Source organism: Oculina patagonica, chromosome 6 (genome assembly GCF_052425735.1).
Source record: "Oculina patagonica isolate OP01 chromosome 6, crgOcupat, whole genome shotgun sequence".
In the NCBI taxonomy this organism is placed as follows: domain Eukaryota; kingdom Metazoa; phylum Cnidaria; class Anthozoa; order Scleractinia; family Oculinidae; genus Oculina; species Oculina patagonica.
The window spans coordinates 24925282-24951727 of NC_135763.1; the positions used below are offsets into that span (position 1 = coordinate 24925282).

A 26446-nucleotide genomic window follows, 5' to 3' on the forward strand; every position below is an offset into this window, starting at 1 on the left:
ATGACCACAAAATCGACCGCTAGCACTAACTGCATTTAAGTATGACGTCATTTTAATGGAGGCTTAAAAGGGAAGCCTTGAGTCAAGTGGCCCATGCTGCCGGCGCTTCCCTGTTTCTATTGCATTAAGCGGTTAGGAATATTTCTACTCCTCCCCCCTGAATGGGATGCTAGTCCATCGCAGGGTACCCCCCAGCATTATGTCGCCGGTACTCATTTATACACCTGGGTGGAGAGGTGCACTAGAAGAGTAAAGTGTCTTGCCCAAGAACACGACACAATGACCCCGGCCAGGCCTCGAACCCGGACCGCTCGATCCGGAGTCCGGTGCACTAACCATTAGGCCACCGCGCCTCCTCCAGAGGCTTACTATGCAGAACTATAAAGCAGTGGCGAATCCACACCTTCAGGTCAATAGGCTTATGCTGGCGTGCGATTTATCTGATAATCCAAATATGCCGTGTTTTTGTTCTCTCTCACTCCCAGATTATTGACCTCCCCACAAAAAAAGAACAAAGGTTAACAATTGCTGTTACAGCTTTCTTCCACTTTCCGAGATAGCATTTTTCACGATTTACACACATCTTTATCTTTTTAAAAAGGGACTATGTCATAGATTTTACCAGATATTTGAACAGCCAAAATTTAGATTTGTGTCACAGGAAACCTAAAAATAATAATAATAAAAGATAATAATAATAATAATGCGTTTCAAGATGTTTCCAACTTTGAGTGTACATTCGTCATTGCACTCACATTTATAGATTACCATAACAAATAAAAAATGCCTCTTCTCCGATTCTCTATCTCATAAAATTATATAGCAATAGACCTTTTGCGCTTGGGCGGTTTGTTTTCCCATTACAGACCACGTGATGTTCTCCAGAGAGTTTTCCTTTTACCCAAATAAAATGTATTCATTCATATACACGTGAAAAGAATTCTCAAGAGTATCATCACATGATCTGTAATGGGGCAACAAAACGCCCAAGCGAAAAGGACCTATTCACTCTGTAGTTTTACGGAGTGTAGTTGAAATTTATAGTTTAAAACTGAACTAAGTCAAGAGATTCAAGACACTTTCTTTATTGTGTATTTTGGTGAAATACAACTTGTAAAAACAATTGACTTCTTCTGCTTATTTCAATTTAGCAGTTTCCAAAAATCCAGAAGCGAATGCTAGCCCATGTTCCTCTTTAACTCCAGCCTTTCTAGCAACTTCCATGCCCAAAACTGCTGCTTCTTGGGGATTCTGCTTTGCAATTTCAGCGACTGCGTCGAGAGCTCCATGAATGGCACCACCTGAAATAGAGCCTGAATTCAACGAAAAAAAAAGAATTAATAATCAGATCACACCTTCAATATCCCTGCAGTAACAAACTTCACTTTGGATCATTCAAAGTCCAGCTCATCAAGCCAAAAGAGGTAGAAAACATTTTCGTGTTTCTATTTAACAATTAGACTACGAGCCCGAGTTTTCTATGAGCAAATAGTCAATTGTTTTAGTAGAAACTCTAAAGGACTGCAGTCCAAAACCTACAATATTGTGTTCTTTGAAGACAAAATTCAAGAAAATTTACCGCTTAAAGAGCTATGCGAACGCAACTGTTTTCTATCGGCGAATAGAAATCAGTGGGAGAACCAATCAGATTCGCGGATTTCCAATAGAACACAGCTGAGTTTCTACTAAGGGCTGTTTTAGTTCACCACGAAATTTTCTCCGATTCTGAATGGTTTAAATTGATCACGTGACGCGATAGTGTTCGTCCGCCGGAGGGCACTATCAGCCCATAGTGCCCGCCGAAGAAAAATGCCCGGATCGATAGTGCCCGCCCGTGACTGTTTTTTGTAAACAAGCTGCCTGCAGACAAAAAAAAACCAACCAAATTCACTGCATTTGGTGGGTTTCTCTTCTGGTTTTGTTTCGTTTGTTAAATTTCGGCTTTCAATTGAGTTTTTTATCCTGAAAAGTAAAAATAATTCACGATGCTCGTTTTTGTATGTGCGCGCGGAAGAAAATTAGTGGTGAACAATAAAGACAATAGAGTGTTTCTGTCTCGGAACTATCGGTCTGATAGTTGCCCCTTGGAACTTTGAAGTTCTTAAAACTAGCATATTAGCCCGCTAATATTTGTTTTAAGAACATCAAATTTCCGCGGGGCAACTATCAGCCGATAGTTCCTCGACAGAAACACTCTATTGTTAAATTATAGTTCACCACTAAATTTTTCTCCGATTCTGATTGCTTTAAATTGAACACGTGACGCGATAGTGCCCGTCCGCCGGATGGCACTATCAGCCCATAGTGCCCTTCCGTGAAAAATGCCCGGATCGATAGTGCCCGCCCGTGACTGTTTTTTTTGTAAACAAGCTGCCTGCAGACAAAAAAACCCAACCAAATTCACTGCATTTAGTGGGTTTCTCGTCTGGTTTTGTTTCGTTTGTTTAATTTCGGCTTTCAATTGAGTTTTTTATCCTCAAAAGTAAAAATAATTCACGATGCTTGTTTTTGTATGTGCGCGCGGAAGAAAATTGAGTGGTAAACAATAAAGACAATAAAGTGTTTCTGTCTCGGAACTATCGGTCTGATAGTTGCCCCTTGGAAATTTGATGTTCTTAAAACTAGCATATTTGCCCTCGAAGCTTCGTTTCTCGGGCTAATATTTGTTTTAAGAACATCAAATTTCCGCGGGGCAACTATCAGCCGATAGTTCCTCGACAGAAACACTCTATTGTTAAAATAGTGCCCTCTGCGGATGAACACTATCGCGCCTCGTGATCAATTTTAACCAATCAGAATCGGAGAAAATTTAGGGGTGAACTAAAATTGCTGATAGCTAGAACACAATCGCACGCGCTTTGCTCTTTAAAAAGACAATAATTCTTGATTTTTGGCTTAGTGCATAAAATGCATAAAATTGTAAGTTTTGGACTGCAATCATTTAGAGTTTTTACTAAACAATTACACTACTCGCCCCTGTTTTCTATGAGCGATAGTCAGCTCGGCTGGGCCTCGTTGACTATTCGCGAGACATAAGCTGCGTGCTTTATCGAGCTTTAATAAGGTCGAATTGACCAATTATAGCGCGTGCAATAGGCCTTATTCGTATTCCCCGACAGCCCTGGGACGAGAGCCTTCTGAACATGAATGCGAGGCTAATGCGGGGTACTTTGCACAAATTGCAAAGAAACATATAGGGGTGGTGAATGGTCCTTCAAAAAATGCGTGTCTCGCAAAATTTTTGCCCAATTTCAGGGGTCTCGTCGTCTCGAATTCTTCTTTGACGCCTTCTCGGAGTCTCGATTTCTTTTGCAAGGCTAAAAAGGTCTCGGGCTCGCAGAAAATAGTCTCTCCGTCTCGCAAAGTCTCGCATTTACCATTCGACACCCATACATATGGAAAATTGCGACTGGGTTGCCGAAAACCTTAAAAATTATAAACGCTTTGAGGATCTAGAGCTAGTCGGTGATCTGCAGGCTAGAGGGATACCAGTGTCGATCAGAAAAATTAGAAGATCTGGTAGAACTGACCGAGAAGGCTAACAAATTTACACTGAATCGTCGGGAACGGTTTCGAGTCAGCAATACTTGCGAAGTAAACTTCAACACCAGGTTATGTTTCCAGCTAATCTGTAATTTTTACTTTCAGTGTATATCCGACTTAAGTGAGGGATTAAACTTTCCTTGAGGATATTTATATTGCTATTTTAGAAAGGGGTTCAGAAAAGGGAACTTGCTATATTAAATTTGATCACGCACACAATCTCAGTTGTTTATTTTTTTAAACAATAGCTACTGTAGCGCTGTGATAACTTTTTTCACTGCAAGAGCATGAAATGAGCGTGAAACGATTAACAGCATCACTTGAGCCAAATGAAAATCTAGCCTTTTATGCACCTATCAATGTAAATCCCGCGGGGGGGGGGGGGGGGGAGTGCGGGCAAAGGCACGGGATTTGACAACAAGAACGATCCCCTCTGTCGGGCATTTGACTGCGAGTCGCGTCCCGGGTTGGGACATTTGACTTTGACCGGGAAGCGACTGGATCCAATCTTCAGACGCGATTACCAAGTTCTTCCTTCTCGTGGCTTTGGAAATCATATGCTTCATTGCAAGGTACGATTCTGAGTTTTTCATCGGCATTTATCTGCCACTTTTAACGCCATTTAGTCATAAAATAGCGATTTTAAGAATATTTTACTTTCAAGTACATTTGGAGTAGGAATCCTAAGGGAAATCTAAGACGTCCGTGACCTTTTATTGTTTTCAATATGAATACCGAAACGGTTGGATTGACAGAAAATCAGTAAAGGTATGTAGAAAGTACTTGTTAGTTTGTTTTAGAATTCTGCCCCTGGGTGGGTCTTCTTAGGTACATTTGAACAAAAATATTTATGTATCCTGTTCCTACTAGATTAAATGCTATGCATATAAACAAGTATGTATGTGTTGCTTTGGCGAAGCTCTGTTTGCTGGGATAATGAAAGACAAGACTACCATTTGGCAGATTTTGGCCACGGGTGTGGCCGTTTATTTTTATATCAAGGATAGAAATCTTAAAATATGGAAACCTTAAACTATTATCCCAGCAAAGGTGAGGGAGAACCCGCCAACCCAAATCAACGACGACAGAACAGAGGGAGGGGCGGGAGGGGAAAATTAACTTGACTACTTGAAAGCCGGCCATGAGGAAAAGGGCGATGTAACCACGCCTGCACGACCTACATGTACGAGCCCGTAAAATGTGACCGGAAGTATTCGTTGGAAGGGATTACACCGGAAGCTGGGAAATACTTACGAAACAAGCTACATAAACTCATTTATTTTTGCAAAATAAATATCTTTTATGTATCCTGTTCCTACTAGATTAAATGCTATGCATATAAACAAGTATGTATGTGTTGCTTTGGCGAAGCTCTGTTTGCTGGGATAATGAAAGACAAGACTACCATTTGGCAGATTTTGGCCACGGGTGTGGCCGTTTATTTTTATATCAAGGATAGAAATCTTAAAATATGGAAACCTTAAACTATTATCCCAGCAAAGGTGAGGGAGAACCCGCCAACCCAAATCAACGACGACAGAACAGAGGGAGGGGCGGGAGGGGAAAATTAACTTGACTACTTGAAAGCCGGCCATGAGGAAAAGGGCGATGTAACCACGCCTGCACGACCTACATGTACGAGCCCGTAAAATGTGACCGGAAGTATTCGTTGGAAGGGATTACACCGGAAGCTGGGAAATACTTACGAAACAAGCTACATAAACTCATTTATTTTTGCAAAATAAATATCTTTTATGTATCCTGTTCCTACTAGATTAAATGCTATGCATATAAACAAGTATGTATGTGTTGCTTTGGCGAAGCTCTGTTTGCTGGGATAATGAAAGACAAGACTACCATTTGGCAGATTTTGGCCACGGGTGTGGCCGTTTATTTTTATATCAAGGATAGAAATCTTAAAATATGGAAACCTTAAACTATTATCCCAGCAAAGGTGAGGGAGAACCCGCCACAGCCCGCCATGAGGTACGAGTGAGCGGGCACCCCCTCCCGAAGCCAAAGCAACAGACGAAGAACACAAACATTGTGAAACTCCAGAGCACATAATTGTCAGTAGGTAAGGGGGATAGAGAAATCTGGCACATAACAGTAAAGAATATGGCCACTGGAAATCCTTAGGACAACTGTAGTTAAGGATGAACCTAATAACTCGATAAGCACAACTTACAGGTTAGACTTATTAGCAATCTGAATGACAATAGTCAGTTACAATACTGCTCCGAAAAATTTTGACAATGTATATCGCTGCTTTTATGTAATGCTCCGATCTATTACTATTTTGTTGGTTTCAAGATAATACATGTAGAAGTTGCCTATTTCCAGAAGTGCTATTGAGCTTACTCAGAGAGTTTGCATTCTAACCTATGATTAAAAATACCCTGCTCTATGGCTGGAAGTAGGACAATGGCTGAGACTGTAATCCGGAAATAGATTGGACTGATGGAATTGCTAGTCTAAGATAAAGCCAAGGATTAAACTAATACCCATGACCTACTTTCCTAACATGATATAAGATTGTATACATCGCCCAAATAAAGGACATGAAACTGGGAGCACACTCTTAAGACGACCGACAACCATACCTGTGAGGCGGTCCAAGTGGACTGTGCACGTCGTCAGTCACACTGATAGGTGGTTTTGTAAACTGTTGCCTAAAAACACTTGGCCCCTGCACAAGTGTGATATACATATACTGCTAAGATTAGTGACAATTATAAAAATTGTTGGTTTTCAACTAAGCCTCTTTTGACTTACGCCCTTTAAAGATTGACCTAAACAGAGCTGAGCAACTACATACTAGATAACTAGTAAGTAAACGGAGGCCAGAAAAAAACCTGCTACAAAAAACCCCATAGGGAAAAAATTAATTGGTCAGGAAATCTGGGTAGGAACCAAGGCTCAAGCTCTAGCCCATCCTACAGGGCATTAACTTATATTAAATTGTAATAACTATTAATTGCTTTATACCAATACAAATGTGCTCACATTATATAACCAAACACAGCAACTACACGTAGATCTCAGATTATTGGCCATTGCATAACAGTTCAGCCCTACTATATCACAAAAATGAAAATTGATTCCATTTTTAACCAAGTCAGTGGCCCCTGCGCACATGGTTTGATAAACTAATTATGGCATTTATGAACTGCTAACTTTTGTTAATGTTAAAAGCTTTCCCAAGAATAGGAAACAAATGGCCCCTGCACAAATGCTTCCGATTTGGTAAATTATGAGACTAAACATAATTCTATCACAGACTTGGCCATTGCATGACAGCTCAGCCCTATTATATCACTTAAAAGAAAATTGTTTCCATGCTTAACCGAGTGGCCCCTGCACACTTGGTTTGATAAACTGATTATGATCTTTATAAACTGCCAAATTTTGCTAATATTACAAGTTATTCGCAAGAAAAGGAAACAAATGGCCCCTGCACAAATGCTTCAGATTTGGTAAATTATGAGACTAAACATAATTCTATCACAGACTTGGCCATTGCATGACAGCTCAGCCCTATTATATCACTTAAAAGAAAATTGTTTCCATGCTTAACCGAGTGGCCCCTGCACACTTGGTTTGATAAACTGATTATGATCTTTATAAACTGCCAAATTTTGCTAATATTACAAGTTATTTGCAAGAATAGGAAACAAATGGCCCCTGCACATATGCTTCCAACATAGAAATTATATAACCACATGTAAAGACAACAAATCTATCTCAGGCTTGGCCATTGCATGACAGTTCAGCCCTCTGTAGCTGGACGCCTTAGAAGAAACCATCATGAGCTGCATTTGCTGAGGCAGAAAAATCAAGGTACACAACTTCCTGAAGGGTTGAGGACTATCAGGTACAGGGCAAATAACTGCAGGTCAGCAAGAGAACTGTCTATTTGGAAAAGTACCAAAATGTTGAAGGCCATTAATGGACTTGAGGTACACTGTCCGGAGCTGAAGCAACCTGTAAAGCTAATAATAATAAAACCTCCAAATGGGTAGTTGGCCAAAAATAAAAGCTAAATATCATAAGACAGCCAAATGATACCGTTCAATGTCATCAAAGGTTCCAAAATGTCAGCATATATGTACTCCATGAGAACAGTTTTTACCCTTACAGTATCACATGAATAAGTATGTTACTTCCAGTCATGGTAGTTTAATCTTGACCTCTTGGATAAACCAAAATAAGTAACGGTACATTTTGATTTTATAAAGCAAAAGAAAAATATCTTACCCAATGCAAAGATGGTTTTATGACTTTATAAGATTTGTTCAAGAGTAATATAGAACCTGCCCTTATCTTTATTATACAAAGAGCAAACGAAAGGGGGGGAATTTAAGGAAAGGGCATTACAAGCAGAAGCTGAGGTACGATAATATGCCCAAATCCATAAGATTGTACCTGATACGCCGATCAGAAAATATTTAAGACAAAATTTACAGTATCCTTCTATGCTGATATGTTAAACATTGAGAATTGTACACTTGTACCTACACTTTCCTAGTAATCAACAAACATCACTTCCAGGAATGATTAACATAGTGACCCACTCTTTGAATTAATGAGCTAATAAACAGGTGATAAAATGGATATTGTTGTGCTTTGCATTCTTGAATTCTTGGTTTTGACGTGATGTAATCAAAATTCGAAAGCCTAGAATCGCAAGACCCCTGACTTTTTATCCTTCAATGGCAATTAGACGTGCATAATATATATCCTTTTGAAGGCTTTTAGCTCGATATCATTTGCCGTCTTTAAGTTAGAGCATTTTGAATAACGTACAGACCTGAGACTTGGACAAGTAGTTTATATAGTAGTTTTCTACTACTTGTAATTTTTGACTCAATAGTTTTGGATTTATTTGTTTGCGACTTGACAGTGAAATCCACCTGTAGCCTTATAGTAGATAAACATAACGCAGATACTCTTGGCCCCTGCACAAAAGATCTGCGCTATGCTAGAGGAAGATATTCAGAATAGCTGGATATTTTGCGAAACATTTTGGCCCCTGCACAAACGCCTCCACCCAAGCGACTCTGTACAACAGGGTGTGGGTGTCCTGGCATTTCTGAAGGTGTATTGCTTACCAATCGACGCCTCTTGGCTACTCTGCTTTAGTAGCTTTGTGTTCTTTTAGGAGGAATTCTTGGCAACGAAAATAAACTTTTAGGCCGTATTGTGAATGTAAACAAGAAAAAGTAGCGCAAAGTTCCGCTTAGAGCTTGGATGGACAGTGGTAAACCGTGCATGCCTGAAGAAACAATAGCCGAAAATAGGTGCCCCCTGAACCACACAACAACAAGATAGGACGACATAAACATATGGCCCACAAAATTCTATAACACCACAAGGATGTAATAGGCATACATAATGATGCAACAGCATAACCTGGTACATGAATGGCACAGAGCAGTATTGCTCCCGCCGAATAAGTATCATGACCCATGCTGAGTGAAGCCAAAAGACTGTACGTCCATAACAAACAAATGTGTGGCGAAAATAAGGAGACCAAAACAAAGTTGTGGCTAGTTCAGGCTTGGCTCTGGAGAGACAGTGGTATGTCTTCAGTACAGAGCCGCTCAAGTGGAAGCATCTGCTCCCTGCGAAGCCAGCTACCGGATTACGGAGCCGTATTTCATCAGGGCTGGGGTATCATGGGGGGCCTTCTCAGCATAGATTCCTGGGCAAATAAGCATTCGTCCACTACAAAAGATAACCCTTCTGGGTACACACACATTTTGAGGAGCGTGCAATTAAGCTGAAAACTGGCTACCCTTTAGTTCCCCCTGGACCATGGTTGGTCTCAGCCCTAAGGATCTTAAGCAAACATTACCTGGGAACACAATGATAAAAATAATAATGATATATAACAATTGTGTGTGATAACAATTATCAACACAACGGTGCGTAACACATGAATGGCACCACAGGTAACCAAAGCGTACTATGAGAGTTTGTATGGATGTACTATAAGAGATTGTATGGATTTGAAATAAAGTTGAGATAAATGTCTTATTATCATTGAAAAGCTTTAATAAAACTTAAAACCTTACCTGGTGTCACGTTTTTGTCTTTAGAGTGCTCTAGAAAGCCATACGCTCGATTTTTGTCTTAACCGTCTGTTGCGTACTAAAAGAAAGACAAGGTAGGAAAGCAAATTCGAAAGGCGAACGCAGGCCTCTTCGAAAAACTCGCTAAAAGTACCTCAAAACCAGACCTACCTCGATCTTTTCCCTTCACGATCCAAGAGCGATAATTATTCCATCTTTCTGTGTAATTGAATTGCATTCAAGTTGAAGTTTGGAGCCAAGAACTTCATTTGAATTCACAACTTCGGCACAAAACGGTCGCCATTAGGGCCGTGAAATTCAAATGCGAGCACCTAGCTAACGGTCGAGCCTAGGGCGAGTACAAAATCCATCCTATCCGGGGGAGACAGAGAAGACCTCTTGTAAGCACCATCTCATACTCACTACCACCCCTGTAAGTCTTTTTTTGGAACGGCGGGAAAACCATTTAAACGTCGTCAACAACCCATTCTAGGTTCAAATCGCGTTTGTTCAAATCCGTGCGCTTTGAGCGAGTTGACCGTTCCTTTTTTATCTAAAAAATGGAAAAGTTAGGTCAATCTTCCGCACTACGGACGTGGTGAGTAAAATTAACGGCATGTACATATTTCAAATCAGAAATTTTAAAAATTTTTCTTGAAATTTGATTTCATATAGGATCATCTGCAACTACGAAATCAAAATCGGCGGTTACGTTTTCTTTGAAGATCTGAAGAATGAAGCAGAAAACGAAAAGGAAAATCTTTTTCGAGATGGAGACCGCATTACAATGAATATGTTGTCAAGAGTCGTCTATGAGATATTTGGTGTGACAGTTTCAAAATCCCGCAAAAGGGCATGCGAGGGAAACTCTCAGTTGAAGTCCATTTTCCGAAATTTGGTTAGGAAAACGCGCCCTTCGGAACGAGCGGAAAAAGATTCCAGCTTTCAACAAGAGTGGGAGATGTTGCGTGTGAACACTTCAGAGGTTTTAAACGGTGTTGAATGGCAGTGGCGATCGATGTTGTCACAAAATTCTGTCAGTTTTATACATGTTAATGAATCTCTGCGCTACGATGGCAGACGACCAGTATTCGAGGTTATTTTTAGCAAAAACTCTTCAGAAGACATGCTTTTAACTGACATGCTGTTCGATCAGCGGCATGTTCCTCAGGAGGCGGTTAACAAGGTTGGTGATTTTTGCTCTGAAATGAACATCATTGACAAGGCAAAACAATTTTTAATAATGTTCGAGAAATCAACATTGTGCCATGGCGTTCCTTCTAGTGTGGATGGAATAGATCTACATAATGTAGATACAGTGCGACATTGTTACACTGAAAATGAAAGTTCCGTTTCTGAAGAAAGAATCTTTTCCACTGGTTGCGAAGTGCTTACTAAACGATCCGCTTATAAAATTTGCGCAAGGTGTCATCGGGTAAAGATGTCTATTGTGCAGAAACAAAAAAGGAAGCAGGACACTATCAATGAAGCCAAGCCATCAGCCTTCTGTAATCATCGCTATATGTCGAAGGATCAGCTCATCGAGAAGATCGCAGTGGAAAAAAAGCGAGCCGAGGAGGAGAAAAAAAAAGGGAAAAGCTGGAGGAAGAATTTCTAGAAATGGAGAAAAGTGATCACGAAGATCTTGTCCAATTAATGGAAAGAGTGGATAAAACAGATATTCCGGAAGATATGCGGTTATTGTGGGAACAACAAGAGAAAATTGCCAAAACGCAGTCCAAGAAAGGCTACAGATGGCACCCAAGGTAATAAAAGTCGATAAATTTAACTGATAAGTTAATACCATTTTACTGGACATCATGTAATACATATAGTTATAGGCACGTCAGTGCCAAAAGTCAAATGTCTCATACAAATGCATTAAATGTTTCACAGGATCATGAGACTGTGTATTGAACTATACTGTAAGCACCCCCAAGTTCTGGATACTCTTCGTGAGGTTTTATACCTTCCAAGCAACCGTACCATCAGGTAAGTGTACTGAAACCCTATAAACAAATGCAAGTACAAAAAGACAAAGAGTTAACAAGGATTGAGAAAAATGTATCAAGTCCGGATTTTGGTTAACGAATTTGCAATTGAGAATTGGTCTATAAGCCATGATAATTTTGTCGACATAAGTGGTTACCATAGCAACAGCAAAACTGGTTAAAACACAATTTTTTTGGCTTTCCTTGTCAATAACTAAACAAATGATCACAGTGAGACTCCTTTTTTATTATTGCCGGCTTTATGATAAGTATGTCATGGAATGTTTGGAAAAGATAAACAGAGTGGCCCAGAGCCACCTTAATACAAAATAATTCTGATAAAAATTACCTACATTTAACCAAAAATATGTTGTGACATGGCTATTATAAATCATACAATAATTAAATTGCACTATATGGCAAAAATATTAAATAGTACTGATAGCTTAACTAAAGGTGGTCAACAGTGTTGCTATAGCAACCATCTATCTAAAGAGAATTTATCAGCAACCTTGAGTAAAATTTTATGGAAAGACAAGAAAAGTTCGCAACAGAATATAATTATTTTTAAGGTGTCTATATGTTTTTGCATTGAAATCTTTCAGTAAAACCTTACATCAGAGCCTCATTCATTAATTTTGAGCACTAGGCAATTTACTTAAAAAATAAACCCCCATGATTTGATTAGTCCTCTTCATGACAAGAAATGGTCTTGATAATTGTTTCTAAAGTTTTTTCTTTGTTTTAAAGATATCACAAGAACAAGGTGGAACAGAAACCAGGATGGGATGATAAAATGTTAAAATGGTGCCTTCAAGTAGCCAAAGACAATGAATTAAAGGACCATGAGTTCATGGGAGGACTTGTGATTGACGAGATGAAAATTCAGGTAAACCTGATTCTATGTACTTGGGCAGATAGATAAAAAAAAAATGCTGGGGGATGGGTGTGGTTGAATGTATGGAATACTTCTCTTGATATATAATTCACTGTCTTCATATACATCAGTATTTAATACACATTGGGGGAATGACAATTTAAACCAAAAACAACAGTATATGTAACAACTATTCACCCAAGTGGAGGAGTCCAAAATGGATGATTTTAAATCAGTTATTTCTGTTTATGACTGCAATCATGGTGCGCATATGTTCTGATGTGATCAGCAAGGGATATCTAGCAAATCGGGACATGGGATACATCCTATGCTCTTTCCTAGCATATACTAGTACCATGAAAACAAATATTTTATGGGTTGTCTAACTGACATTTTTTGTGACATATACATATGCAAGATTTGTCAAAGCAATCAAGAGTTTTCAGTGAAGTAATATTCTTCTCCTAAGAATATTTTATTCTTTCATCTTATTTTTTTTTATAACAGTGTATTAACTTATGTATATTTATTTTATTCCTTACCTAGGAAGACATAGAGATGGTAAAAAAGAATGGAAAACACCGCTTAGTTGGCTTTGTTGACTTAGGAGATCTTCATGATGACATGCAGACCCTGTCAGGTATTTTTGACATGATCAAAATTTCATTGATTATTTTTTAAATGAGCTTCACATATATATATTTTTTTCATTTCTTTTCATAATTTCAGGACAAAAAAATGGACCACAACTTGCATCCCATGTTCTTCAATTTATTTATATTGGGGACAGTGGTATGAGGTTTCCCATAGCTCAATTCCCATCTGGTGGTTGTACATCCAGTGATCTCTTCTTCATTTTCTGGGAGGGAGTTAGAAAGATGCTAGAGACAGGTTTTACGTGAGTAAATGCTTGAGAACCTATGTCACTTAAATGTCAAACTTCTAGTTTATTTTCGTTCATACTCAAAAGAAGGCTTAACAAAAAAATTATAGAATCTTAAGTTACAAAGTTATTTCATCTTTGTTATTCAGTAGTTGGATTTTCTTTAACCAGTATATTTATATTTGGTTAACTTAGGTTAGGGTTACGAATAATATAAAATGAATATGATGGCTAATTACGATCATACAAAATTTTCTCCTGTCCATACGTTAAACAGAGAGTATCAAATTACACACAACAGCCCTTCTACTAATCACTCAGTCATCATCACATAATGCCAACTAAAGCAAAACAGTCAAGATTAAATATATATTATCTAGTAGAAATAAGCTTGTTCCTTGTTTTCATGCTATATAAATGCAACTGCGATCAGGGCTATTGATAACTTGACAAATCTATGATGAGAGTAGATTCAATATTCAGTTTTGACAAGTAATAGTTACTAAAGAAAAAAATACTTTAGTATTGTTATGCCAGAAGTTACTGTAACACTTTCCTACCCTGACTGTCTATAAAATGAAAACTTATTACTGGTTAATCATCCCTTTTGGTTTTTAATTAGGGTGTATTACTGCATCCTTGACGGTGCTGATGTAAACAGACAATTTATAAAGCTTCATTTTAAAGACGAGCAAGAAGCTGTTGAGCACAAGTTTATGGCACCAAATCTTTTCACAGGAGAACCAATGGTGTTTCTTATGGACCCAAAGGTAAAGAAACCCATAACCTAATGCCATTTAATAATGTAAGAAAATGATAACAAATATGGGGAATTAATCGGACACATTGATATTCTTATTAAAAACAAGTAGGGTTCACAGTGGTTTTACATGGACATCAGAAATGACACAGTTTATTCAAATATATCCCAAGGGGCTAAACTTGGAAAGAGAGTATTTACCCTTTACAGAAATTGATGATACACTGTTGTAATTAATAAATCATTGCTCTGTTTTTGATACAATCTTTTAATAGAGTTGTACATTGTTGCTTCCTCAGACTGCAAAGACCAACTGAATGATATGTTTAACAGATATCGGATGGCATTAACATTATTTTACTGCAGTGATAATCAATTCTTGGTGGAGGGGGGGGGGGGGGGGGGGTCATCAACCTCATCCGCCAGCTGATTTGGACAATAGTGCTATTAACTTCCACCGGCAGTTTTTTTGGTTTCGAATATCCCCTTTAAAGATAGTAATTTTTATACTTGACCAAAGCATCAGAGGTTCATGTATTTCACATGCTTAATAAACTCAATTCATATGCATAATTGTACAATAATAAAATGTATCCATTCCATGTTACAACTTTTTACATGCTTATTATTTACTCATTTTCCATTAAACAGCACAACATCAAGAAGATTAGAAATAATATTCTGAAGAGTGCAAAAGACTCTACTGGTACAAGATGTCTAACACTAAGTGGAGATAGAAGTATACTTTGGGAGCATTTTTTAAATGCCTTCAAGTTTGATCAAGGTGAATTTTCGCTTTCTCTCCATGAAAAACTGACCATGGACCACTTTGAGCTCGACCCTGCATCAAAGATGCGCAATCACTTAGCAGAGGAAGTCTTAGACCAAAACATGCTGAATCTTATGAAGGTAAGACCTAACTGATAATAATGACATTGCATTTCAATAGTTCAGGGGGAGGGGTCACTCAGATATGTTTTGGGTATATACCACCTAGGTCTCCAAATTAGCATATATATTTTGTTTAGAAAGAAGTTACATTATAAATGATAACCCAACCAAGAAATTGGTCCATTTAATTGTTAATACCCTGTACTGGCTGTTAAGAATTTTAAACTTTCATGCTCGCATACAAAAAACATCACATTGGATCTGGGAATCATATCTTAAAATTACAGTAAATACTTTGGTCTATAACAGAATCCCAAAACATGACCCTGTTGGGAGACATATGCATGTTGGTATTTTATGGGTGTTTAACCAACCCCTCTTCCCCTATGACTTTAGTTACTGGTGTAAAACAGTTAGCAGTGCCATACAGCACTAATAATTATATCATCTTAAAACTATTGAGTATACTGCTGTTAGTTTTTTCTATCGTATTCCATCAGGGTTTCTGATTCCATACAAAAATGAAAATGTTTACAATTTTTCATTTCCTGAACGTCTAATTACACTCAGATTCCTGAGTGCCACACAGTTTTTCAGTATCCCTTGAAATCATGGTATTAGAAATCATCTACTTATTTTATGTTATTTGTACAGTGACATAGCTTGTTTACGGTTCATTACAGGCTTATAAAGGTCACCTTGTCAGTAGAGGGCAAGGGGAGGAGGTTATCGGAGACATAGATGCTACCATTGAGCTTCTCACTCACACTTCTCGCCTGGTAGCATTATTTAATGACAAGAGAGGAATAAGCACACTGCAAGATGGAAGGCTGCAAGAACTTAAAGAGTTCTTGGCATTCATGCAAGACTGGAAAGCGTCTACTGAGGGAAAAGCAAATAAGTTTTTTTCTACTAAACTGTGGTTTGACCTCCAGTCCATGGCCTATGGATTTCAAGCCATAGTCTCCCTTAAGTTGAGCAAATACCCACAGTCAGTCATAAAGCCAGCAATCATTAATCAAGATGTGGTTGAAAACCACTTTTGCCAAGTGAGAGCTTGCAACGGACAAAATAACAATCCTTCATGGAGGCTCCAAGAAAAAGCTCAGAACACTATTAGATATGGACAAAAAACAGTCAGCAGGAAAAGCAATGCAGGCTCTTCCAGCTACAAACGAAAGTCCAACTAAAACACTGTATCATTTATATCAGTACTGAAAATAAACCGGTACAATATAACCCACTGATTAATTTTTGCGCGCGCTCATTAGCCCGACTTGTCCAATCGATGAAAATCGATCATCGGAAACCAATCGATATAATCAATATAATCGATAAAAATCAATCGATTAATATCGATTGGTTCCATTAATCGATGAAAATCGATACTCACAATTCACGTCCTCTTAATTGTATCGATTTTTATCGATTTTATCGATCATTATCGGATATAATAAATAAATGAACCATTTATTAAGTGGAAGCTCCTGAGAACCTGTGATAGTTAAGCCTGGAGTGAAATCAGTCAATACGTGGAAAAAGGAGGAAATGGCCGGGTCTCTTCTTAATTGAAGAAGTCGGTAATTTCAGAAAACGTTGTTTAACGAATCCGTGTCTGTTCACATCAGAGATTATGGAGGGCTATTTAGAGGGTATTGTCCACAAATCACGGGTTTCAACCGATTAAATATTTCGAAGAGAGTTTTGAACACACTTTCAATCAAGTGTTTCGTAATTTTTACACATTTAGAGGAAAAGCAGCAATTGTACAACAGATCACTTTTTGTGAAGAGGAAAAAAAAAATAGGTTACACTCAATTGCCAATGCATAGCAATTGATGAAAATCGATGAAAATCGATACTCACAACTCTTTGGTTCATCGATTTTCATCGATTTCCGATATCAATCGATTAATTGCTATCGACTATTATTGATTACAATCGATTTTATCGATTATCGAGTTTCATCGATTGGGTACGCCGGGTCATTAGACAAAACAATATACCCTGTCCAATTTGATATGTTGCAAAAAAAAAGTCACCTTCTGGTGTCTGTTACTTTTTAATCAAAATACATTGTTGAAAAAATTCTTTAGCCAATCAACTTGTATTTAATTTAACCGTAGTTTTAACACCTAAGGTTATTTTTCCTATTGACCAGCAATTAAGCGCGTTGTACAAATTAATCGGAGGGTTAAAAAATAGATCTCGGTTGAAAGATCCTCCAAAATTCTAGCAGCCTAAAATGGTATATTTACTAATTATTGCATAACTTTCCAATTTGTAACTGTTTACACACCTTATGATCTGCAGTGCTAAGAACAGTGCCCAATGAAAGCAGGCCGCCATTTTGCAAACGTGGACCCTTCTCCTTATTAGTTTACATGAAGTAGCACACTGATGTGCAGTTTGACGAAATGACAGGCGCGCGCGCGTGATGTCCCGTGTTTGTTAGGGTGTGCGCTTGTTTGAAGGGTTATCCCAGAAGCCAGCAAACTGTAGTGCTTTTGTATGAAGTAAAAAAGTAAAATGAGTAGTAGAATAATCAAATTTGTATTGCCTCGAGGGATTCAAGGGCCAAATAAACACTCCACGTTTGTTTCGATAAAGCTGATAAAACGACCTGCAGGACGGCTGTATACTGGGTACCAAAAATAGTACAATAATTAAGTAAATCTACCTAATGGATGGACCAAATGCTAGGTCAAGCCTTGCAAAACGTTACACTAGCTTTGTTGTTACATTAATTATGGACACAGATTACGACAAAGTTCATAAAAGAGAGAGAATTACTTAAACTGTCTAAGTTTGCCTTGGTCGCCTTGCAATCCTCAGAATCACTCTTTGTGAGTTGTCATCTGCAACAGAATGTGCTTGAAGGTCTTCTACAAAGTACGGGTGTGGCATACTTTCCGAAGACCTGATGATTGGAAGCACCGCGTTGGCCATGGCTGTCTTGTTGGACCTCGCACTACATGTTGCCCCATAAGCTAGGCACAGCTTAGCTAACTGCTGTTTGGTATAGACTTTAATGAAGGCAGACACTCCAAATTTATTAACATAGTCAATTATACGATGGTGGGATGATGCTTTCCCTTGACTTCTGTCAGCAACAATATCAGTAAACTGCACTGCTGACCTCTTTTCCTCGATAAGTTGTTTCTTTTGTAGTACACGTTTTCGATGTTCTGCACTCTTTTTGAGCCTATCGTGTAACATATAAACATATACATATCTTCAGTATACTGTATATACATTGTGATTATATTTGAACTATATGAAAATTGAGACACAATACAGTACAACGTGAAGCTGTAAATGTAAATGTAACCATGTCAGCCATGTAAAGATGTAAAGATAGATGAGATTATCAGCAAATTTGTAACAGGGGTTCTCCTTGTAAGCCCAAAAAGGTTTATTGAGAACTCCTGCTCCTAATTATATATTAGATATTAATTTATCGTGTTGTACAAATATTATATGGGGCTAATAAACATTGATTGATTGATTAAAAAATCAATAGCACTTATATAAAAATCTAACTTTAAAAAGCACACCTGTGGGCAAGACGAAAGTCCCTCAAAAACTGTCCTGCTCCAACCATGACAAATTTTTGAATCACTTTGGGGAAAAGTGAATGGACAAGTGCCTGTCGAATAAGAGATCATAAGTTAATATGGTCCTTCTTTTTCTATCTGATAGAACATAACCGCGCGCGTGTTGCCCCATAGAAAACGTTAAATCTAGATCAACAACAACAAACTTTTATTTCGTGCCCAGAAGAGTTTTACAATAAGTAAATACATGCAAGAGAAAAAATTAACAATAAAAAATAACACAGCCACTTAGAAATAGCTAAGGTTAATCGAGCTAAGTGGCTGGGCCAAGCGGAAAAAAAATATTGCAATAAAGTTATAGAGTATAACGGGACACGATTTCCATTAACACACACACACACACAGACAGAGAACAAAAAAAGAAAAGTGCATGTACACATACAGAAATAAAAAATAAAGTTCATCAATGTACCAGTGAGTAGTTGGAGATAATCAATTCTTTTAAGAGATTTTTGAAACAAGCACGACTCTTGGATTTAAGTGAGTCATCAATGGAATTCCAAACTTTAGCACCGAAAAAACGAATGTTAAATTTGCCGTAAAAATTTGACTGTTATCTACTAGATTAATTTATTAAACGTAAATCTTTACATGCTATGGGATCTCTAAAACATTACCTTGTTCTCCTCTTTTACACTGGCAGGGAAACACATCTCCCACTTCGTTTGCAAACCTTTGTCATCATTCAGTGCGGCAAGGGCATTGTCAACCACACCTTCTTTTATCCGTTCCATTTTACTTTCATTGAGATGCTTCACACGCAATGACTCGGCCTCGATAAAAAATTCGAATACGGCATCCTCAATATGAAGTAGGCCTCTGCTTCTATATTGTCTATCCTCAGTCACAGTAAGAGACTCGGGATACTTCGAGTTTTTTTCTAAGACAGAGAAGTTTGCCACGACAAACTCCTCAAGTAGGCTGCAACGGGCATAACTTGTCTCAACAAGCTGTTGGGTGCGGCTAACTGCCGACATTATATTGTCTCGCACATACTTCATTTCGTGGTCCAGCACTTTCTTGATGGCCCAAGCACCGACGTACCTCAGTTTGGCCAATCCCTCGGCTGGCATTTCTCTTACGTTTAAATAGACAGGATCGGCGGCGTCTCTTTCATTAGTCAGCCTCACCACAGTAGAAACAATTATCTTGAAGATTTCAACCATTAGTTGAGCTCCTATAAGTCGTTGGACTTTGGTTGGCTGTTCTGATTTAAAGAGCAATTTTAGGTCACGGAAAAAGTTAGGACATCTTGTAACCAGTAGAAAAAATTGCCGTGTGTCTACTGCCCACTGTTTTGTGGAAATTTGAAGCTCTTGAAAGTTGCACAGGCTTTCCTCTAAAATGATTGCACACCCTCTGCACCATAACAACTGTGCAAACAATTTAGTATCTCCGTTCAAAGTCAACAATGATTCAATTTCGCGATTTTTGTCATTCGCAACATCAGATAATGGCTCTGTCACTTTCATTGCTCGTAAGAGAGCCTCTACATCAAACTCCGGAGGAGGGGTTTTCACAAACTCAGACTGAATTTCTTCAGATAAAAAAAAATAAACAGTTTCTAAGTCAATCACTGATTCATCAGGGTCGCCTCTTTCAAAATAGCTTTTGATGACGTTTTCCGTTGCCTTGCTGATTTCATCCGCAGATTCGACTGATTTGCTGTTTTGGACGTTTGCTGTGTCGGCTTCTAACAAAAAATCTTGCTCTTTCAACTCCTTTTTTCGACAGCAACTGCAATCCTCCACTGGCGGCAAGTGCGACACACAAACGTTAATGGCTTCTTCGGGAGGGGGAAGTAATTTGCTGGGATGAAACCCAAGAACTTGGATGTTTTCACAGCTCCGGACTCTGGTCATGGCAACATACGTGAGCCCTGCAACAAACTCTTTAGAGCAGTGTAATACTACAGCGGGAAGAGTCAATCCTTGCGATTTGTGACAGGTTATGGCGAACATCAAAGCCACTGGAAATTGCGTCCGAGAACCCACCACCTTCATCAAGATAAAAAAACCCGACATGTAACCCAAACATACATATTGTAAAATAATAGATTAAGTAGTCGTACAACTGTTGTTAATTACTTTTAACATTTACGAGCAATTGGTTAAAAATAAAGAGAAAATTGTAATTTATGTGTGGTGTATCGTATTTTCTCCATGCATACCTTCTATCTTCAGCTTATTTTAGTAGTTTCGTTACTTAGAATGTAAATTCGTTTTCTTTTCATTTTTCATTTTCGCAATTGTAAATGATTAAAATACCGGTACTAAGGGATTTTTTAACACCCCGTCCAAGGGTGGGGTATTTCTGATTTGCAGCGACGTAGATGCAGATGATCGACTAAGGGCAATATTCAATACCAGCCCCTCCCACCTCAAAAAAAGTTATTCTTACTTTCGACAAAACCAAGCAACCCCCTGAGCCAAAAGTTAACCCCTGCCCCCACAAAAAAAAATATTAAAACCATGCCTCATCTCTGACCTTGAAATTCCTAGAAAGGGCTATCGACATAACACAAAGAAAAAACTCGAAACTTCTTTTTATTAACCCAACGATCCATACTTAAAACATGCCTGCCACCTAAAAACACTTGAATCCCGAGTGCCCCACCCCTAAGACTCATATATATATAGAATAAGGAAAGTGTCGGATAGTTAGCAGAGAATTTTTACCTTGCCGTCTAGCGCACGTTTGTACCACGTTTCTCGCTCTAGCCGTACAACACCAACTTCAGGAAATTCGACAACAATAGTCTCCCCTTCGCGCGCAATAAAAGTGCCAGGAGACCCATTCCTCAAGCGCTCGCTTTTGTTCCAGAGCATCATTACTTTGGCACCTGGTTTAAGGATGACGATTTTTTCCGCTGGGCATTGAATACCGCTTGTATCCCCTTTCTCTATCGCGTCAAATCTTACAATTTCCCCTGGCATGGAGCGGAGGTCTCTAAGATTATGAAGCTGCACAGGGAGTTTCTTGAAATAAATATGTACTGCCTCAGTGTCTAAATTATGGGAAAGATCTCTGTCTAAACTGCCAACAATTATTTCGGAGTTTTCACCACACTGTCCCAAACGTATTTCTTGAAGACATTTTAAAAAGTCGTGTTCGGTGGCGTTTAGCCGCATATTAGTTAGTAGCTCGTAGCGGTGCGGTAAACATTTATGAAACAATTCAGATTCGTAAATCGGTCTGCCCTCGTCAAACAAGTTTGGTACGGGCCGAAGCTGCAAAAACTCTCCCACAAGTATGAGTTGCTTGCCTCCAAACGGTTTCTTGTGGTCCTTTTCAGGGGCAAGTAGATGATGAATGCGGTTGACCATTTCAAAAATTCGTTTGCTTGACATCGATAGTTCATCCCAGATAATGCTGTCAGCAGCCTTCACCCTTTCTCGAACTAAATTGTTTGCAATGGCATGCTCTACAACTAAATCATTAGGAAGGTCGGCCGTTTGGAGGCCGTAATGCGAATGCACTGTTTTAACGTAAGTACCAAGCTCATCATGAACGGTTGTGGCAATTCCACTTGAGCACACTATTGCCACTTTCTCTCCGCGCCGTTTCAATGTTTTAAAAATCTCGCCGATAAGAAAAGATTTTCCCGTTCCAGCCTGACCTGATATGAAGACATTATGTCCGCTTTCGACAACTGACAACACCTCCTTTTGTTCACTATTCAACCTAAAAGAGGACGACGAAGAAATAATGAAAACTACATTTTAAAAGAGAAACGAACAATTAAAAAACGGTGCACTTTTTAATCTAGGAAATTTACTAAGCCTACCTCGCCATTGCGAAGCCAATTCAAAGCGCACGGATTTGAACAAACGCGATTTGAACCTAGAATGGGTTCTTGACGACGTTTAAATGGTTTTCCCGCCGTTCCAAAAAAAGACTTACAGACAATTAAAAAACGGTGTACTTTTTAGTCTAGGAAATTTACTAAGCCTACCTCGCCATTGCGAAGCCAATTCAAAGCGCACGGATTTGAACAAACGCGATTTGAACCTAGAATGGGTTGTTGACGACGTTTAAATGGTTTTCCCGCCGTTCCAAAAAAAGACTTACAGGGGTGGTAGTGAGTATGAGATGGTGCTTACAAGAGGTCTTCTCTGTCTCCCCCGGATAGGATGGATTTTGTACTCGCCCTAGGCTCGACCGTTAGCTAGGTGCTCGCATTTGAATTTCACGGCCCTAATGGCGACCGTTTTGTGCCGAAGTTGTGAATTCAAATGAAGTTCTTGGCTCCAAACTTCAACTTGAATGCAATTCAATTACACAGAAAGATGGAATAATTATCGCTCTTGGATCGTGAAGGGAAAAGATCGAGGTAGGTCTGGTTTTGAGGTACTTTTAGCGAGTTTTTCGAAGAGGCCTGCGTTCGCCTTTCGAATTTGCTTTCCTACCTTGTCTTTCTTTTAGTACGCAACAGACGGTTAAGACAAAAATCGAGCGTATGGCTTTCTAGAGCACTCTAAAGACAAAAACGTGACACCAGGTAAGGTTTTAAGTTTTATTAAAGCTTTTCAATGATAATAAGACATTTATCTCAACTTTATTTCAAATCCATACAATCTCTTATAGTACATCCATACAAACTCTCATAGTACGCTTTGGTTACCTGTGAAGCCACTAAGGCCAATTATCAAAGATTTGTCGATATAGTATGCTGCAAGCAAGCTGGCTTACAACGGTGTAAAAACACACCGCCAAAAGAACGCCGTTTGCAATACAGACAGGCCTTACGCGACAAAAACGTTCAGCAATTCACGGTAAACATAAAAGAGAGCTATTGCGCTTGTTCGCTATAAATTACTTATAGAAAGTAAGGCAGAGAGGCCCTCAGTCGCTCGATAGCCGGCGCCGTGAAACTATCAAGTTATATGTCATATTGCTAGCAATCTAACCAAAAATCAAATACTTAACTTGTAAATAGAGCATCCTTGCCACTCGTTACTTCGATAGGCTGCAAGAGATGGATCACAGATTGAAGAATACAAACGATTAAAGTTGATTGCTCGAACCTAGCAAAATTAACTTGACTACTTGAAAGCCGGCCATGAGGAAAAGGGCGATGTAACCACGCCTGCACGACCTACATGTACGAGCCCGTAAAATGTGACCGGAAGTATTCGTTGGAAGGGATTACACCGGAAGCTGGGAAATACTTACGAAACAAGCTACATAAACTCATTTATTTTTGCAAAATAAATATCTTTTTTCCCACCCTCGGGAATTTGACTGCAATTTTTACTTTTTTGTCAAATCCCCACCCCTGGCCCGCACTCCCCCCCCGCGGGATTTACATTGATAGGTGCATTACTCAAAAATTGTGTGTAGTTAGCTTCAAAACGAATTTGTATTTTATTGCTTTGTAATTAAGTGAGTTTGCCGATCTTGATGTGCGTGCGAGATTTTAATCTGAAACATCCAGTTCTGTTTCAGACCATTTTCGTGAAAGAATATTAAATGATCATTAAACTATCGACATTCTCACTTAACTGAGCTAAGAAAATTCTTTTATTCGAACATTCGATGATTTAGGGGCGAAATGAATTTGGAAGTTTAGATCTTGTGATTTTTAGGTCTTTCTAGCCAGTTTGCATGTACCGGTGTTCGAGAACATTAATTAAATTTACTAGTTCTTTTAAAGACGTTTTGGCAGCAGCAAAGAAAAATAGCAGTCAAAATGTGAAAGAAATCAGTTCAGTGAAATTAAAAGCTATTCTTTTAACTAAACAGTGAGAGCATTTAACAGCAAACGAATTTGTAAATAATTAATGCGCCATTTCGTTCAGTTGTTTTTGTCAATATGCCGATCAAAATATGTAGTCAATACGCAGCATGCCTTCAGACATTTATTCTTATTTTTTTAAATAATAGCAATACAAATCTCTCCAAGTTAAGTCTATTGCCTTTGGTGAGTCGGATGTACAATCAAAACAAACATTAACAGATTGGGGTTATTACCTTGCGACTCGATGAATGACTTGCACTCCCCCGATTCGACTACTTCAAGGAAAATTTGTTAGCCTTCTCGGTCAATTCTATCAGTTCTTCTAATTTTTCTGATTGACACTGGTATCTCTCTAGCCTGCAGATCACCTCCTAGCTCAAGATCCTCAAAGCGTTTATAATTTTTAAGGTTTTTCGGCAACCCAGTTGCAATTTTCCATACGTTTCTTTGCAATTTCGAGCAAAGTACCCCGCATTAGCCTCGCATTCATGTTTAGAAGGCTCTCGCCCCAGGGCCGTCGGGGAATACGAATAAGGCCTATTTCTCGGACTTTTTATCATACCATATATTTCGCGATTTCAACTGATCGATGTATATTCGGTCGGCTTTAAGTCTTAAAAGCGGTAGTGATCATGACAAAATATTACTTACTTATATCTCCGCAATGCTGCTGCTGTTCCACTTCGTATGTTTGCTTCACCCAGGTCGGAGCATTTTTCCAGTCTTGGCTTGTGTTGTAAAACTTGCCGGTTACAATGCCTACATTTAATATGGAGACGAAGGAAAACTATTGTAATTTTCTCCTTTCTGTAAACGCCTCTTAAGGTGTAAATTCATTTTCTTTAATAAAAAGGCGCGGTGACCTAATGGTTCGTGGGAGAAGTCTGGGGCCTAGCCCTGATCAGGGTAATTGTGCAGTGTTCTTGGGCACTTAGTTCACAGTGCTTGTTTATGCACAGGTGTATGAATGGGTACCGGCAAATAAAATGCTGGGGGTAACCATGCGATGGACTAGCATCACATCGATGGTGCAGAAACCGGTATTACGCTCCGGCCGAATAGGCCGTTAGGTTCGAAAGCGGACTTGAAATCATTGTTCTTATGGTACAGGAAACCGACCACAATTTACTTAACTCGCCTATTTATACGCTTGCGTTTATAAAAGTCCTTCTAGTGTAAGACGCATTCTTAAAACTGTTCATGAATCAAAGTACATTTATCATCATGATGGTGACTTACCAAGCCCTTTGAAGATTTTTTCCATGGTGGCGATTCGAGGTACCTCTGCTCTTACTCAGCTTAGATCATATGGACGATGTTTTTAATCCTTCACAGAATTTATACCTATTGACATCTAAATTTAGTGCTTTTTTTAAGATTTAACGGCTATTTATAGCAGCCTCGGATATTTTTTTATTTCAAGATTTAAGTGGTATTACGTTTATACTTAGATCTAGCACTTAGATCAATCACTTAGCATACCGCATTTTCCCTATTAAACGCCCCGGCGTTTATTTCAAACTTTGCCCTGGTGTACCCGGCGTGTGCTTTACTTGAGTCCGATGTTCATTAAGCAAGGGTTTTTATTCATCATTTTTGACAGCTTATTGTACCTCAAATATATAGCTGAGGGGCCTTTTTTCAGTTCCATCTTAGAGACCCGGCGTTCATTCGGTTCGGTATTTAGTGGGAGGGGCCTATTGACCGTGGGAAAGGAATTTTTGCAATTTCATTCAGTGAGGTGGATTTAATTGTATCAAAGTTTACCACGCAGACTATGACGATATCTAAATAACTGTGAACCGAGTTGGAGAACCGTCCCGGCTAACAAAAAAAAAAAACACGCCATGGCTTAATAGAAATATAACACATGTATTTTGATGTTTACTGAAAATCGGTGTTTGCGTAATCTGAAGAACAATCTCAAGTGGGCCACTATGGTGGAATTTACATCTGTTGTTAAGGATAAAGGCTCCTATGATATTGTTGATGACTAGTTATCTTGTTTTCGAAGTTTGTTTAACCTTGTTTTTAACTGCAACCTGTTTTATATACATGTATATCAGTTCA

The 26446-nt window shown here is 38.8% G+C and overlaps 4 protein-coding genes across 5 annotated transcripts in view; 2 read left to right on the forward strand and 2 right to left on the reverse strand.

The window, feature by feature from the left end:
- The window catches only part of LOC144656692 (uncharacterized), a 76197-nt gene extending 73543 nt beyond the window's left edge, over nucleotides 1–2654 (reverse strand). The window contains exon 1 of the mRNA XM_078516935.1: nucleotides 2368–2654. The gene's annotated coding sequence lies outside the window, so the exon portion shown is untranslated. The remainder of the gene's footprint in view (nucleotides 1–2367) is intronic.
- On the reverse strand, nucleotides 1070–25722 carry LOC144656706 (uncharacterized). Its single transcript, XM_078516952.1, has 3 exons — nucleotides 25616–25722; nucleotides 25028–25135; nucleotides 1070–1313 (listed from the first exon to the last, which is right to left on the reverse strand). Exons 1-3 carry the CDS (start codon nucleotides 25638–25640, stop codon nucleotides 1138–1140), a joined length of 309 nt encoding a protein of 102 aa, XP_078373078.1. The 5' UTR covers nucleotides 25641–25722; the 3' UTR covers nucleotides 1070–1137.
- On the forward strand, nucleotides 10107–11235 carry LOC144658631 (uncharacterized). Its single transcript, XM_078519088.1, has 2 exons — nucleotides 10107–10215; nucleotides 10293–11235. The coding sequence occupies exons 1-2, from the start codon at nucleotides 10178–10180 to the stop codon at nucleotides 11233–11235; spliced, it is 981 nt and encodes a 326-aa protein (XP_078375214.1). The 5' UTR covers nucleotides 10107–10177.
- On the forward strand, nucleotides 11105–16284 carry LOC144658630 (uncharacterized). 2 transcript variants are annotated; one of them, XM_078519086.1, is made up of 8 exons: nucleotides 11105–11383; nucleotides 11514–11609; nucleotides 12359–12497; nucleotides 13032–13125; nucleotides 13215–13383; nucleotides 13991–14138; nucleotides 14780–15037; nucleotides 15703–16284. In XM_078519086.1, exons 1-8 carry the CDS (start codon nucleotides 11238–11240, stop codon nucleotides 16207–16209), a joined length of 1557 nt encoding a protein of 518 aa, XP_078375212.1. In that variant the 5' UTR covers nucleotides 11105–11237; the 3' UTR covers nucleotides 16210–16284. The 2 variants fall into 2 exon arrangements, with proteins under 2 accessions (XP_078375212.1, XP_078375213.1); XM_078519087.1 differs by having other exon boundaries at nucleotides 11352–11383; nucleotides 12369–12497.
- Nucleotides 25723–26446: the final 724 nt, after the last annotated feature.

Bases quoted from the DNA above. Each gene is read 5' to 3' on its own strand.
- LOC144658631 (XM_078519088.1), top strand. From the start codon at position 10,178: ATGGAAAAGTTAGGTCAATCTTCCGCACTACGGACGTG. The intron at 10,216-10,292 runs GTGAGTAAAATT...GATTTCATATAG, and splicing joins TCTTCCGCACTACGGACGTG to GATCATCTGCAACTACGAAA.
- LOC144658630 (XM_078519086.1), top strand. From the start codon at position 11,238: ATGGAGAAAAGTGATCACGAAGATCTTGTCCAATTAATGGAAAGAGTG. The intron at 11,384-11,513 runs GTAATAAAAGTC...AATGTTTCACAG, and splicing joins GGCTACAGATGGCACCCAAG to GATCATGAGACTGTGTATTG. The intron at 15,038-15,702 runs GTAAGACCTAAC...GGTTCATTACAG, and splicing joins ACATGCTGAATCTTATGAAG to GCTTATAAAGGTCACCTTGT.
- LOC144656706 (XM_078516952.1), bottom strand. From the start codon at position 25,640: ATGGAAAAAATCTTCAAAGGGCTTG. The intron at 25,136-25,615 runs GTAAGTCACCAT...TATTAAATGTAG, and splicing joins AAAAATCTTCAAAGGGCTTG to GCATTGTAACCGGCAAGTTT. The intron at 1,314-25,027 runs GTAAGTAATATT...CGTTGAATTCAG, and splicing joins GCAGCATTGCGGAGATATAA to GCTCTATTTCAGGTGGTGCC.